The 15,422-nt window shown below is 40.6% G+C and overlaps 1 protein-coding gene across 3 annotated transcripts in view; it reads left to right on the top strand.

Annotated features, from left to right (window-relative positions):
• The window catches only part of LOC113011259 (low-density lipoprotein receptor-related protein 8-like), an 82,576-nt gene extending 67,775 nt beyond the window's left edge, over window positions 1-14,801 (top strand). Inside the window, exons 11-18 of one of the 3 annotated variants that reach the window (XM_026150710.1) lie at window positions 761-988; window positions 2,886-3,004; window positions 3,451-3,590; window positions 6,295-6,436; window positions 7,188-7,340; window positions 8,518-8,790; window positions 9,667-9,735; window positions 12,219-14,801. In XM_026150710.1, the coding sequence (XP_026006495.1) occupies window positions 761-988; window positions 2,886-3,004; window positions 3,451-3,590; window positions 6,295-6,436; window positions 7,188-7,340; window positions 8,518-8,790; window positions 9,667-9,735; window positions 12,219-12,559 (1,465 nt within the window). In that variant the 3' untranslated portion in view covers window positions 12,560-14,801. The remainder of the gene's footprint in view (window positions 1-760; window positions 989-2,885; window positions 3,005-3,450; window positions 3,591-6,294; window positions 6,437-7,187; window positions 7,341-8,517; window positions 8,791-9,666; window positions 9,736-12,218) is intronic. The other 2 variants (XM_026150712.1, XM_026150711.1) reach the window with 2 other exon arrangements.
• The last annotated feature ends 621 nt before the right edge of the window (window positions 14,802-15,422 follow it).

Consider the following 15,422-nt stretch of genomic DNA (forward strand, 5'->3'; position numbering starts at 1 on the left):
GCACAGCTCCCTTGCCCTCGCCTCACACCTCTGCTGGGGGTCAAATCATTAGTGAGCAGGGCAAACCCTGAGTGAGGCCTTGTCTATTCTGATAAGTGGTCCATCTAAGAAGGATGCTAACCCCAGGATGAACCTGAACACTGCCCAAGGCTGTAGCTCCCATATCAGCCCCATTCTTTGTTCTGCAGTCTCTTCACTTCAGAGGAAGAATGGAGAATTGCTCTTCGTCATATATTATCTGTTGGGGTGTGTCCCGTTTGTGTTATTATCACTTTATGTCCGCTTATATTTTGTCAAATGAATGTGCCAAAAGACTTAACTTGCATAACAAAGAAGAACATGCCAGCTATATAACTGTGTCATTCACTTATTGATTGATTGATTGATTGATTGCTAATGCTAGATTTACTCTTGTGATTGGAGTTTTTCTTCTTCAGTTGGAGTTTAATCAGTACTAAATTATTTTTTAAACAAGCAGGTAAAATTCTTTGGCTCTGAGTGCAGTCACTAAAAATCAATATTTTATAGTAATAAATCTTCTGGTAGGGCGCCACATGATAAGACGGATTGTGTATACATCCTCATTATCACAAAATAGTGCCCTGCAGGCAGCCAACCAGGCTCTGCCTCACAATCTTTCTGTACATCGATTTTGTAATAATGGCTGGCTTGATGTAGATTATCCCTTACATATTCTCATCCCCTCAAAACTCTCCCTCATTCTCTCCTTCCGCATTCCCGCCTCCTGCTCCACCCGCAGTGCCTTCATCCACGAGGCCAGTGACCCCTCCCAGCAGGTGCCACTGGTAGAATCATCTCTGCAGACCCCTGTAGGACTGGCTGTGGACTGGCTCCAACACAACCTGTACTGGACCGACTCAGGGGACAAATCCATCTCCGTGGCCTCGGTGGACGGCACCAAAAGACGTGTCCTCATCAGCACTGACCTGAGCGAACCCCGAGCCATAGCACTGGATCCGCACCATGGGTAAGGAAGTGGAGATGTATGCATACAACACCAGACATCTGCACTGTTAGTACCAAGTATTAAAGAAACTGAAAGACAAGATCCATAATTATCACGGTTTATGCATTTTAAAAAAGTATGCTAATTGCTGAGCTTCATGCTGTGAATTTACATAACACTTAGCATATCAGCACATAATAAGGTCGAACTGAGTTCACATAGGATGCCCTCCCATCTAGTTCTATACTATACTTTTTGTCCTCTTTCATAATTTTAAACATGATGGTGGCGTTAACCTTAAACAGAGATATGTTTAGCAATTTCTTCTGGGTCCACGTCTAATGATAAATATTCAGTATGAGAACACTTGTTGTATATGAGAATCCAGAGTATCGAGACTCTGACCCATTTAACATCCTGATAGTTTTTGACAGCCTGAGGAGCTTTATGAAATGGTGCCAGGCTGTGATTCTGCAGCTTTTGTGTTCTGGTTATACAAATGCAGATTAAAAAAAAAAAAATCAGCCACAAAGTAAACATAAAGAGACACACAAAGGTGCTTTGGTGAGGCAGGCACACACACACCACAGAAATGCTTTACACTGAATAACAGTTTGGACAAAATTGTCTTAATGCCAGTAATAAACATTTACATAGAAGTGAATGTAAATTACTGTGTCTTCACTGCTTTGATGGTATGGTGTGATATGATAAATGGTAGATAGGGGGCAGGGTTTAATAAGAATATTTTCTTCTTCCTGCTCCTTTTCACACATGGTTGTTGTGTTTTGTTGACAGAAGATGTGGTTGTTTTGTTTGATTTGTAGTACCAAGTGTGAAATAAATAAAAATGAAATGAAATGAAATGAAATTGATTGCTCGCTCATATCGCCAAATAACCATTCAAAGTGTGCTGAAGTCATACCAGATAACAGTTTTTAAATTTGGTGGTTAACAATGTTGGGATTTGGCTCAATGTAAATCACAGCCATGGCAATCCAAATGAAAGCAGAGTGCTCACAGACGTTAATGGTGTAAGCGATTACAACCACTGCTCAGCTTCTAGTCATGACAAAATGGTCCTGTTTGTCCTGCATACCAAGGTGAGGGATCTAATAACCATATTTTCAAACCGCAATCACATACTCCATCAGCGAGGACAAAGGCTGCAAACAGTAATGCTGTCAACTTGTCAAACTTGTCCTTTGTGTCAGAGGCCCATGCTGTAGCTGCTCCAATCCTAATATGCTGTTACATGTACGTTTACAATTACACTTACACTGTAAGCTGGTATTAGAGCAGATGGGAGATAGTGAAATATTTGTACGAGACGTAACACTAATATTGGTGGTCTTTTGACTTGTATTGTAGTTTTGTGGTGCTGAAAGGACAGCTCCGAAATGTGCACTTGTCAGAGATCTTTTACAAGAATTCCCTACAGCACTCTTTGTTGTAGAAATGTCTCCCTTTCTCTGCCCTTCTCTTCCAAAAAATCACTTCCACAAATCTTGGATGGCATTACCTTTGCTTTTGCATAGCCTGTAGTGGGGGAAAAAGACATTTGTGTGCCCTAGTTTTGCAGTCTTATGTATATCTGATTGTTTTAGGCTGCATATTGCTTATGCAACTTTAGGCAGCTTTTTTTTTCATCTTTCCAGGACAAATATTTTGGTGCAGCTCTCATATTGTTATTATTATTACTATTCTTATTATTCGGTTAGTAAAGGAGCCTACTTATGCTGGGTAGAACTGAAACAGCAAAGTAAAAAAAAGCAAAAGAGGAGAGCTAAATTAAAGTAGTGGACAGTGACAGTGATGGCTTACTGCCGAACCACTTAGCAGAACAATGCCGTGGGACTAATAACTGCTAAAACCCTAACTGGATAATAACACAATGACTTTGGTGTCTTTGTTCCAGCTTTATGTACTGGTCAGACTGGGGCACGCGAGCCAAAATAGAGAAGGCCGGTATGAATGGAGTGGACCGACAGGTGCTGGTGGCTGATAACATTGAGTGGCCCAACGGCATCACACTGGGTGAGGGGAGAACAGCTGTTCTTCATTATATCGTGCACAGTGCTATATTTTACCCTTTTTCCTCAACAGCTGTTGTGAATGTGCCTGAAGCGCAGACCTGAAAGGAGCCGATGCATTCAATCAGCTCATTTTTGATAAAAGGTCAAAAGTAATTGAAATAGCACAAGTTAATGTTTAACGATAATGGAAAGAAGTAGTTTTACAAAGTTATCATGGCCGCTTCGGAATGATATTGAAAATGTTTCAGGTGTTATAGATCAACACAGTAAAACTTGCTGTTGTGTAATGGTGAGAATCTGACATTTCTAAAGTAATCGATATCACCAGGGATTTGCTGGTCAGAGTGCGAGAGTGCTTACCGCAAGGACAATCAATTTCCACTCAGCTCGGGAAATTCCTATCTACATGTTTGTGTGTTTGTCTGTGTGCATGTTTGCACTCCGCAGATGTGGCCAACCGCCGTCTGTACTGGGTGGATTCCAAACTACACCTCATAGCCAGCGTGGACCTGAACGGAGCTCACCGCAGGACGCATATGTCGTCCGTGGAGAGACTGGGGCACCCTTACGCCCTGGCTGTTTTTGAGGTTTGTGTTTACTCCTTTTATTCCATTGCCTCATTTTGTAGAACTCAGCATAGATTTTCAGGGATTTTGGGCAGTTGTCCATGATATCACTCAGCCTCCCACATCTCATCATATCTACATCTCTCTCATTAGCCTCAATGGGGGCCTGCAGAGGCACAGGGAGCCCAAACGTAATGACTGTTGAATTCAATTTATTTCATGCTCAGTCGGTGGGTGTCCTTGTGTGTGTTCTGTTTGTTTTTCCCTCATGGGACTGATTGGTTGAGCATACTAAACAGAAACAGCTAAGAGAAGGGAGCAGTCAAAAGCAACACACACATACAGACACACACTTGAGCTTTTGGTTGTCAGCCAGTTTCCCTCTGTGCATGTTATGTCAGGGCCTTTAGAAACCTTCAGTCTGGACTGGTGCCAAGCAGTCCTACACATCCGTGCCAGTGTGCAAACGTGCTTTTGCTTGCAAACTCCTGTTACAGGAACATCCTTTAAAATCAGCCTCCCTAGGGGAGACCACAGGCAGAGGTTTCCTTCAGAAGCAGACCAAACTTACAGGCGTGGATCTTTGAAACTATCCGCTTTGGTGTATATAATATAATTATATTTGTGACCTAGAGAGCAAATAGAGGTGTTATTTTTAAAATGTGCCTGAAGTTGTCCTAAATGTAAAATAAGTTCAGTATAAAAGTATAATGAAGCTTGTAAAGTTCAGTCATTTACTAAATTGGATTATGACTACATTCTGCCACTTCTATGTAATAAATATTTTTATAATATTTTTAAAAATGTTAAATTCCTCTACATGTTCGCACAGTTTACCATTTAATAAGTGTAGCATAACCTTGAGGATTTTCTACTGCATTCTGTGCTGTAAGTCCGGCCTGTGCCAGCGCTGTAGAGAGCGCTCAGAGAAATGATGATAAATTCCCTCTGCTGTAACACATAATCGATCGGGACGTCTCTGCTCTCTGCCCTGTTGTGACTACAAGGTGACCTTCTTGTTCAGCAAGTTGGACATACACCAGTTCAGTGTTATTGAGTGGGTCTTGTTGTATTGTACATCACATTACAGTACCATCTCTTTCTGACTCAGTGACTGACTCAACGCAAGCACACACGTACACACTCGAGTGTAGCGAGGCCTGTTGTCTCGGCACTCGCTGAGGATTAGCCTGTGGTTTCTAAGGCAACTGTAAAAAACATGTCACTTCCTATCTAAGACTCTTTTTTTTAAAACTGTTGATGAGGTTAACTAGGGAAAGAAAGCAAAAAGTTTATTAATAAAAAACCAGCAGGGTTAAAACTTCAGCCTGTGCTGCTGTTTTGTGATCTATATTAAATGGGTTTTAATTATTTAAAGCCTCGTGCTGCTGAAAATACATCCCAGAATGTTGCAACATTTTAAAAATCAAATAATTGATTTGATTTTCTTATATAAAAAGACATCATTGTTTATTGTTGCACTGCTGCTCCATGAATAGCAACCTCCTATTTACAATTAAACTCCTTTGCATTTCCTCCATCATCTTAATGATCACATTAAAAGCCAATTAAACATGCTCGCTCTTCTGCAGAAGCTAATGGGTTAGACGATGTCTGTCAACAAATACTTCCAAGTGCATATTTCCCTTTCCCTAATTTTCTCTTTATTTCTTCTTCTGAAATAAGTTGGACTGGTATCATCAGACAAGTACTGACAGCATTTAGCCGTCCAGAGTGACAAGCTAAGGGCAGCTTGTGTCCTTTTTCTTGGTCACTTTTTCTTTTCAGACCCCTTTTCATGATATAGTCACACTAAGGAAAACAGTGGTTGGGAACAACTGTACAACCAAAACTATTACTAAACGAAATGCTTGCTTCGAAGACAGGGACCAGGTCTGGAGCCAATTGCAACGTGAAAAGTCTGCAACAGTAGGAGACATCTGACTCTGTTTGCATAAACCTAATGACGACAACGAAAGCTACACACTGAAAATCAAGAGGAAGAGAGAAAAGCCTAAACAATTAAATATAATGTTAAATAATTAATGCAGTCTAACCTGAACTGTGGAAGAGAAACACTTTGGTCACTGAATTTCCACTAGTGTCACATTGTTTCTTTTGTTTACGTTAATGTTTAACATTAGTTGCCTGGTGTGTCCAGCTCTGCTAGCTGTGATGTTAGCATGCTGACTGTCAAAACCGTGACAGCAACAGTCGACTTGTTGACGTAGCTTAAAGGGGCCCCTTTTGAATTGTTGCCTTCGGCTCCAACAGACTCTAGAAACACCACTGATTACATTCAGTCTATTTGTAAATTGGTAGAAGTCGCAAATCTGTTGGTGTCTGTTGGAAATCCGTTCCATCTCTATCCAATGAACATCAAACAGAAATCACTTTAACTGTTTACATTCAGAGTCCAAGGAAAACCTCACAGATTTTAAACAGAATTGTTGCTGCATGTAGTTGTTGCAGGACAGTGATTTAACTGCAGCGCAGATTCTGCAGTTTATTTCTGATACAACACTCTGACTTCAGGGATCTGATGACACGGTTCACCAATCAGATACCACTGTTAAAATAACAAACTGCGTTCTTCACTCTGAGGATAAAATAAAATTCAACAATACTTTTTACAATATAAGACAGCTTTTAAATATATGAGTCAAACTTTACAAGACTCTAACAAACTAGTTCTGACCTGTCGTGTTTTTCTCCTGTGTCTTAGGATCGTATTTACTGGACAGACAGAGACAAAGCAGCAGTCTTCATGGCCAACAGGCTGACCGGGGAAGACATCCATGCCCTTGCTGAAAACCTTAATGACCCCCATGACATTGTGGTCTTCCACCAGCTTCGACAGCCACAAGGTGTGTGTGTTTGTGTGATTGAGGCACTTGCATGTGTCCTTAGGCATTTCCAACAACAGTTTCATCCCCTGCCTTTGATTATGTGAGCTGAGTTTCACCTCTTCTGCATGTCCATATCATCCTAGGCGCATGTATAAGTAATAGTGAGCCCTGTGATTGTAGTAGAGCGAGTAAAGCAGCCGTACATTCACGCTGTGTTCAAACTCTGCCTTCAACTCAGTTTCCTCTAATGGGACAATCCAGATCCAAACTGAACTGAACAGAGCACTTAATCATGAATGTGATATGTGTGTGTTTTTTCCTTGCATGTCACTTTCCATATCTGTCTCTGTCATTCTCTCTTACTTCCCAGTGCATTGTCTGTGCCCATTTATATTTTATCTTTCACTGAATTTCATCACCATTTTTTCCAGTTTGATCTTCGTACACCTTTGTCATTGTTTTTGTTAAGAAATGAGACTCTGGGATGAACACAGTGGACATGTACCTGACAGAGTAGCACAACTGGTCACATTTCTGTATGTTACCAGATTTTATTCTTTGCATGTTTCTGGAGCCTTTGTTTACATAAAGTAATTAACTTTGTTTAAAGGGAATTCAGCAGTGCCCACAGTGGGGAACAATAAAGTACGACGACTGTGCCTTCCCGGCTGTGTTATCTCCTCACATTGCATTAATGTTAATCTTATTTATATAACCACAGCCGTGTAATTCTCCCTGTCTCCGTCTTTCTTTCTCTTACTGTCTCCAGGCCCAGACAGCTGTAATCTGGGCAGCGTAGCCAATGGAGGTTGTGAGTATTTGTGTCTTAAGGCTCCACAGATCACTGAACACTCCCCCAAATACACCTGCGCCTGCCCCGATGGACAGGACCTGGGGCCTGAGATGAGAGGCTGTGTGCCAGGTGAGGCTGGGTGGTAATGGAGTGTTTAATGATCAATAACACCTAAGGGGGCTTTTTGTATGCTGTGTTTACTGTGGAGATAATTGGATCCTGCTTCTCATGAGGAATGCACCAGTATGTTTTTATCAGAAAATTTTTATATGCACCTATATCTTTATTAACATTTTAAAAAACATCAACAATACAACAAATTAAAATAAAACAAACCAAAAACAGCTTTTCTTATTGTACATCGTACACCCACATCCAAACAATCTGTTAAGCATAAAACCAATGCTCTTTTGCTGTTGTTTATCTGTCCTTCCTTCCACAAATCACAAGAATCACAGCTCTTGCCACATTTTGGTCAGAATTTCATCAAAACTTACACACAGTGTGAAGGTGAAGACTTAAAGTTCAAGGTCATATTTGTAGTTTTACGTCCAACATCCGTGAATTGTTATGGATCGTGAGCCTAATGAGCTACAGCGATATTAAGGTTCTGCTTTAGAAAAAAGTGCAAATAAATAAATAACCTAAATATTTAAATGTAAGCAATAAATCTGTAAAATTACTTTTACTTGTACTTGTACAAGTTACTTGTACTTTACTTGTTAATTCACCGAATGTTTTTTTTTTGTAAATTTATAGTACATTCTTCTTATATTGGATATTGAAAAAAAATGGAACTTTTCTGTCTGTTAACTGTTTAACACAAAGTTAGTTACATACTGTAGTTATGTTAGTGTAGTGTGTATGGCAGGTCTTTATTAGTAGGAAATGCTGTAAAAAGTATGAAAATAAAGGTAAAAGTGCAAAATTTATGCCCCTTTAACATTTTCCAAAGCCATCCACTCGACCCGATTGTGGTCTTTTCTGGGCCAATTCTGGCCTGCGGACCTTATGTTTGAATTCTCCTAATGTAAATTGATATATGTCACATATACTGTGTTAATAGTAACACAGTATCTATTTGGCTGATTGTATTTTTGTTGAATTTATGTTAGGTAAATGTTGATTTTTAGTTTGCTTAATGATTGAATATGTTCTATAAGGGATCTTGCAGCATCATTCTATGAAGATTTTAATCATAAAGTGATGACTGTTGTGGTCCTTCCTGTCTTTTTCAAACACTTTAAGACATTTACACTCATTTCTTGAGCTGAAAGCTTTCGCTCTGCTATGACTTTGCCTGCAGCAGCGCCAAGAGATGACATGACAGCAACATCTTCACCCCCCACTGAATTTACTCCGGGCACTGGAGCGACAGAGGGAACAGGAGGAGTGTCACAGGCGGATGCAATCCCTCGCTTGACCACAGCTCCATCTGGCTCCCCTGAGCCTCTCACACCCCTCAGCACACTCAAGCCTATGTCCTCGCAGGAATCGAAGGCGTTGGGCTCCCACTCCACTGCCACTACTATGATTCTCTCCACCACACCTGCAGGAGACAGCAGCGTCTCACAACACTGTAAGTGGGCTGTGAATTGTAAATTGTGTTTATCAGTTCTGAGTCTGAAGAAAAAAAGATATATGATGATATGTGACAGAAACCATTAGTCTTACATTCAGAATTGAGGATATGTCAGGTGCTCCAAACCTTTGTAATTAACATCTCTCACATGTCCACCGAGGGTCCTCTGCATGATTTGGAAAAAAATCAGGCACAGTCCTCTGACAAAGCGCCACTTTCACCTGAGCGGCCTCATCTCCTACCAAATACCACATCTGATGGTTTCATTCATGCTCATAATGTAGCTAACAATCTCACCCTCGCTGTAATGATGGCATTAAAGTGACGTATCTACAAGCCCCAGCAGCCAGTCATCTGGCTTTAAGAGCAGTAATGGATGGCTGTTTCTCACCTTGAAACTGTCATTGTTCCCGCCATAAATTGAGCTCTGCGTAGGTGGTAGTGTATTGGGTCTCTTTAAGGGAATATATGCAACCATGAAAGTGTGCATTAATAAGCGTATTAGTAACTATGTTGCATGAAAATGAACGATAGAGTCACAATGGTGTCTAATGGAGCCCAGATGGATGGAGTGTAGAAGGTCAAGGTTGCATTGAGGGAAAATTTGAACTTTTTCCATCTTCTTTCCCCTCATTTCTCTTTGCAACACATTCACATCTGTGCACGCATGATCACTCATTCCCCACCTCGTGGTCTTTATTGCCCCTCTTTTTCCGCCACCTCGTCCTTCCTGACTGCACCGCTTATCTTTCACTCTATTTCTCACACTTTTTTTTTCCTCGTGCACGCTTTCTCACTTTTATCCTTTCTTGCTCCTCCATCTTTTCCTCCTGTCGCTCTAACACCTCTCACTTGCTTCATCTCTCCCTGCAGCTGGAAGTGAGCATTTCCTCCTGGGTGAGAACCTCACTGTGGCTGTTTTGGGAGTGGTCATCCCCATCGGTAAGTTAGCTGCAGCTCCCCTTGTCTGTTTTTGTCTGTCCATGATAAAGGCTGCTGTCTCAGTGCTGCCTATGGCCAATGTTTGTAGCCCATCCACACTGACCTTGCTGTGGCAAGGCGAGAGAAGCCTGGCCTACAGGTCTCCCCCACTGAGGTTTCTCAGGAGTCATTTTCTGTGTGTCTGACATTGCTGCCACACTGCATTATTCACTTCACACCATGTTGTGTTGGGTTCAGATCTTTTGTCTGAAGTTCGAGTACTTTACTTTCAGTGAAAGTAGTTTATTAATCTAAATGAACACAATCCTTTTTTTTTTCATTCACAGCAGGTTGTTTGATGGAGAATTTGAGTCTCACAGTCTGATTTCAGACAAACCCAATTTCAAAAAACATTGAGATGATCAGTAAAATGTAAATAAAAACAGTGATGGGAATCTTACAAACCTTTATTTTATTTTCAGTTGAACATAGAAAACATATTAAACGTTTAAAAAGAGAAAATATACAATTTTAAGAAAAATATTAAACATTTTCTCAAAAAAGTTAGGACAGGGTCAAGTTTACCACGGTGTAGCATCCCCTTTTCTTTTAACTAGCCCGTAAACATCTGGGAACTAAGGAGACCAGCTGTTTGACTTTTGGGAGAGGAATTTTGTCCCATTCTTGTTTGTTATAGGATTCTAGCTGTTCAACAGTCCAGGATCTTCTTTGTTGTAGTTTTCTTTTTTCTAACCTAATTAGTTGCAAAATGTTGCTTTTCCTTTTTTGTTGTCTCCATCCTAACTTTTATTGGCACATCAAATTCAATTATTTTTTCTAACATAGTGAAAAATCTCAGTTTAAACATTTAAACGTTTAAACACATTTTTTTAGTGTCCTCTTGTGAATAAAATATGAGTTCATGAGATTAACACACACATGCAATCGGCTTTTATTTACCATTTTTGGAGTTGGTGTCGTAGATAAAATCGTTCTCATTTCTAGGCAAAGACTGGCGAACTTGCCTAGTGCACAATAATCTGCTGTTGCCAGGTTTCACTGCTTAATTAAACACAAAAAAACACCCATTTGCTCCACGAGTTTGACTCAGACACTGTAATCAACCAGCGTGTTCACAGATATTAGAGGAAGAAGAGGTGATAATTATACCACATAAAAGGTGGTAAGCTGAGTAAAATATAATTAAAAATGCAATGCTGTGATTTTCCGATCATTAAAATGCAGTTTTAGTATAAAGGAAAGCATACAAATGATGAGAAGTGACAAATGTTGAAATGATGAGAAAGGATGCCAGCAACACATTTTAAAAGTGGTACAGGGACAACAAAAGAGTGAAAAAGCTGTAGAAAAAGTTGATAAAGTTAACTGCTAACAGGTTATTAACATGTCTGGCTTAAAAAAGTAAACATCCCAGAGAGGGCGAGACTTCGAGAACTAAATATGGGGAGGCGTTCATCAATGGTTAATGACCTGATGATTCATTTAGAAAACAGGGATTAAAGAGAATAAGTCTTATATTGAAGCACAGAGACAATATTTAAACAGACCTACTTTATAACAGCCTTACGTCACTGCTTGACTCACTATCTTTATATTTGAAAGATATCTTTATATCTTTATATTCATATAGAATTTAGAGTGCTTTTAGGATTCGTACTGATATTTTTGGTAAATCCAAGATTATCTCAGTTGTTTTGGTCGATGCACTGGGAAATATTAGTTTATGTAATAGTTGTAAACAGGCCTTTTTAGAGCTTGATCTTGAGTGTAGCTGTGTAATGATGTGCTGGTCTTCTTAAGATTTTTGTTTTTTAAAGGCAAGAAAAACAAGACATCACCTTTAGATAAATCTAAAGGCTGCAGGAAAATGAGCACGCTGTCTATGTGAGAAATGTTATTGTACACTGTGCATCTACAAAAGGTGTGACACTAATACATAATGCTGAATTAAATGAAGCTGAACAAAAATGAGTGAGCCCGTTAGATCAGATGGACTGTTCTCATTATATACTTAATAAGGGGAACATTCTGTAAAGGGCCCCAAAAATATGATGCCAGTAAAGCACGAAAGCTTTATTGGTGTAATTTAATGAAACAATATTAAATTAAAATGCTTACTCAAGGACAGATATGCTGTGATGAGTTGCCAGGAGATTGTGCAGTAATGAGTTCAAATTTGTGCTCCCTGAGGACAGTTTAAAGTGAAATTACTCCATTTTGGCCCTTAATGGTGCTCTGTGTTGCTGATTTAGAGTTTGATAAAGAAAACATGTTGGTTGGTGTATGACCCAAGTTTGACCCAGCGTTTAGCCCAGCCTCCCACACACAACCTCTGCACCGCAGCCCCCTGCCCCCTCTGTCCCCCCGCATGCCTGTTCTGCTCCCCTCTGTGCCTGTCATTTCATGCCATGGACTCGTTATGCCTCGTTAACGCTGCCCCCCCCCTTCCCATGTCCCTGCCGCTGTGTGTTAAACGCATGCAGTTCCTATCGTTGCCACAGTGGTGTTCGGCCTGGTCTGCACCGCGGTCTACCTGGTGTGGCGCAACTGGCGGCGCAACTCCACCAAGAGCATGAACTTCGACAACCCCGTCTACCGCAAAACCACCGGCGAGGGCGAGGAGGACGAGATCCACATCGGGCGGACGGACGCCATGGGACACCATGCGCACCACCACCCGTACCCTCAGGGCATCAGCATGGGAGTCGTGGCGGCGGGAGGGGGCACCTGCCCGCAGTTCATTGCCCTGCCTCTCGGGGGCAGCATGCCAGATCCCGGGACTCACTGGTACGCAGAGCAGCCCATGCTCTCCACTGCAAAGTGACCTGCAAACAGGAGGCAACTCCTGGAAAAGATGGCCGCTCAAGGCACACGCACACACAGTGAGGTCTGAGGTGACTTGGACTGAGTTTGCTGAAGGAATGAACAACGTATCATCAAGTGTTACATGCAGTCATTCCCAGCCATATCCTATGCCAGTTCCCATTTGAAAACCACCAGTAAGACAAACAGGACTCTTAAAAAAATAGTTTCATACCTTTTTTCTGTGAGATGAGTCTCATTTTTCTTCAGTCAATGCTGAGAATTAATCACTGAATTATAAATGTGTGCTAACGTGTTTCTGACTTTGACCTCAGCTGGAATAATGGAGTTAGAGTGGTTCCTCTTTTGCATTGAGTGAGGCTTGTGCTGTGTGTCTTATATTTTGTGACAGGGGCTAGTGAGAGACTCTTTGTCATCCTTGATGTATTAATTTGGGCTTGGTGTTATTCCCGGTGGGCCCGCAGTGCCCTGGGAACGCTATTAGCGAAGGAGGAGCTGTGGAACTGGGACAGCCTGTGCGTTGATGGGACAATCTGTACAGATTCATGTTAGAGCCAATCACATTGTTGTTGCTGGACTCGTCTTGTGTAAGTAACATTTGTGTGGGTTTCTTTGAAGATTTTTTTCCCCATTTTGCGATTGATTTTTAAAGGTTACTAACTACATTTCGTGCTTTCTCTCTGGTTCAGAGGAAGGCCTTTCAGGGTGAGTTGTCTAACATTTCAAGGTGTAGTTGAACACAGTTGATTTGAGAGGTTATGTATTTATCTGACCTTCAACACCCCTGAGGTTTAGTTAAAGAGCAGCAGGTTTGCAGACTGAGCGAAGTAAAAAATGAGACAAAGAGTATTCAGCTTGTTTTCTTAGAGCAGGGAGAGTTAGAGGGGAGTGGGTTTTACACAGAAGTTCTGTCTTCATTATTGTGGCTTGTTTAGATGTTAAATGGTTTGAGAAAAGCAATAGGCGGCCGCTTTAGGCAGCTGCAGCGTTATGTGGTTGACAAAATTCCTCGAGTGTTAATAATTTTATTTGATCACCTGCTTTTGACTGTGACAAATGTGCACAGAAATACACATGGGGTGCAGTGATAGCAAATTCACGCTGTTCTCCAGAGGACGGAGACAGTGTGCACTTGCCGAGCGTAAACACAAACAGCATGCATAATTGTTCACCAACTGACAATGCAGCCATTCATTGTTTCAGGCAAGATACACACACGCGCACACTTGCACGCACGCACACAGTCTCCACTTTCTGCGATGGCCGATATCTGAGTGGACAGTTTTGGATAGCGCCGTGTGGGAGGGCCCGGCCGGTGGCTGCATGTCTAGAAAGGCCTGTCATGTGATGTAACCGAAGAAACCGAAAGTCAGGGGGTGATGTAATGAGGGTGATACCAACTTGTTGTGTCAGTAAACATGCTTCATACTGGTCCCCCTCCCACATCTTTAACACATATACGCCACTTACAAACCTTAAAAGTCTAGTTGTGTGTATGTGTGTGTGTTCATTAATATGCATGTGTGCTAACGTTCATCCCACAGCCATATCTGAACTGTTTTGTATGCTCTTTGTTGCACAATCCTCTTAGAATGCCTTCTGTATTGTGTACTGCATGGAAGAAAACAGTGCGTGGAAACAGGTGTGTTAGTGAGTGTGTGAGCGAGTGTGACCGTGGAAAAGCTGCGAGGGTGCTTTTTGATTCATTGGTTTGTAAATATGTTTTCATAAAGTTTTTGATAATGTATTATATACTTATGTAAAAGAGAAGCTGTACATAAGATTTTAGATAAAGTGTTGACAGGTATATTAATTTATTTGTATAAAGGAGAGCACTGCATTCCCTGGTTGTAAAAAAAATCCAAATGATCCACCAAAGTGGTTTGTGTTGTTTCTTGCTGTGCATCATTTCGCATCCTCTTTTTTCTGTGCAAAATTTCTTTTGTTGTTAACCCTCACAAAATGTGGAGACCCTTCCCCCAAACCACCCGCATCTTTGCAACATTTCCCAACCTCAGTGTCAATGAGATGATTGAGTTTTGTTTATTTGTGCCTTTTTTTTTGTTGTTGTTGTTGTTGTTTTACTTCTTGCGTTTCCATGAAATAGACAGGGATCAACCATCTACTGTACATGCAATGATGAACTGTGTTAAGACCAAACTGATTCCACTTTTTTGATTTCCTGTACTGGATTACTTTTGAATATCTCTATATATTGATATATAAAATATGATTGAAAACAGCCTGTGCTGTTGTATTTATTATTTCCTTTTGCAACACGTTTTTACCATTAAGGAGTTTTCAAACAAGGTGAGTTGCAAAATGAGTTGCTTTAGAGCTGCACAGTGTGATGCTTTTATACCAACAATAGTTCAAATGCATGTGATCCAAAAAGTGACACAACAAGTCTATTCCATAAGCCAGTAGGTCCCTGCTTTGAAGAATATATTAATGTATAAATTCATGTGATGTAGTTTTAATTATGCCAGTTTTAATTGATTTTGCATTAACTGCCCTACATTTACAAAACAGGTTTTTCAGTTGAATCTTTAATGCATTGAGTTAAATAGCTCTGATTGAACATTTTAGCTTTAGCTAGATTAGCAAGCACTTCAGTTCTCTAGCAATCTCTGGAAGCTGGGAGCAGTCATTTCAATTACAGTGGTGGAAATGATTACTTAATCCCCAGGTGAATTTGAAGTTTGCGGTCTCTAAGTTTTATAATATTTTAAAGACACAATGTCAAACAAATATTTCAAAAAATAAATAAAAGAAAATAAAAATAAAAACACTAGCAAGAGGAGTCTTAAAGCAAATATGTTTGGAACAACAGTGTTTTGATTACAAAAGCTAACAGACAAGGC

The sequence above is a fragment of the Astatotilapia calliptera genome, chromosome 18, assembly GCF_900246225.1.
Source record: "Astatotilapia calliptera chromosome 18, fAstCal1.2, whole genome shotgun sequence".
Classification (NCBI taxonomy): Eukaryota; Metazoa; Chordata; class Actinopteri; order Cichliformes; family Cichlidae; genus Astatotilapia; species Astatotilapia calliptera.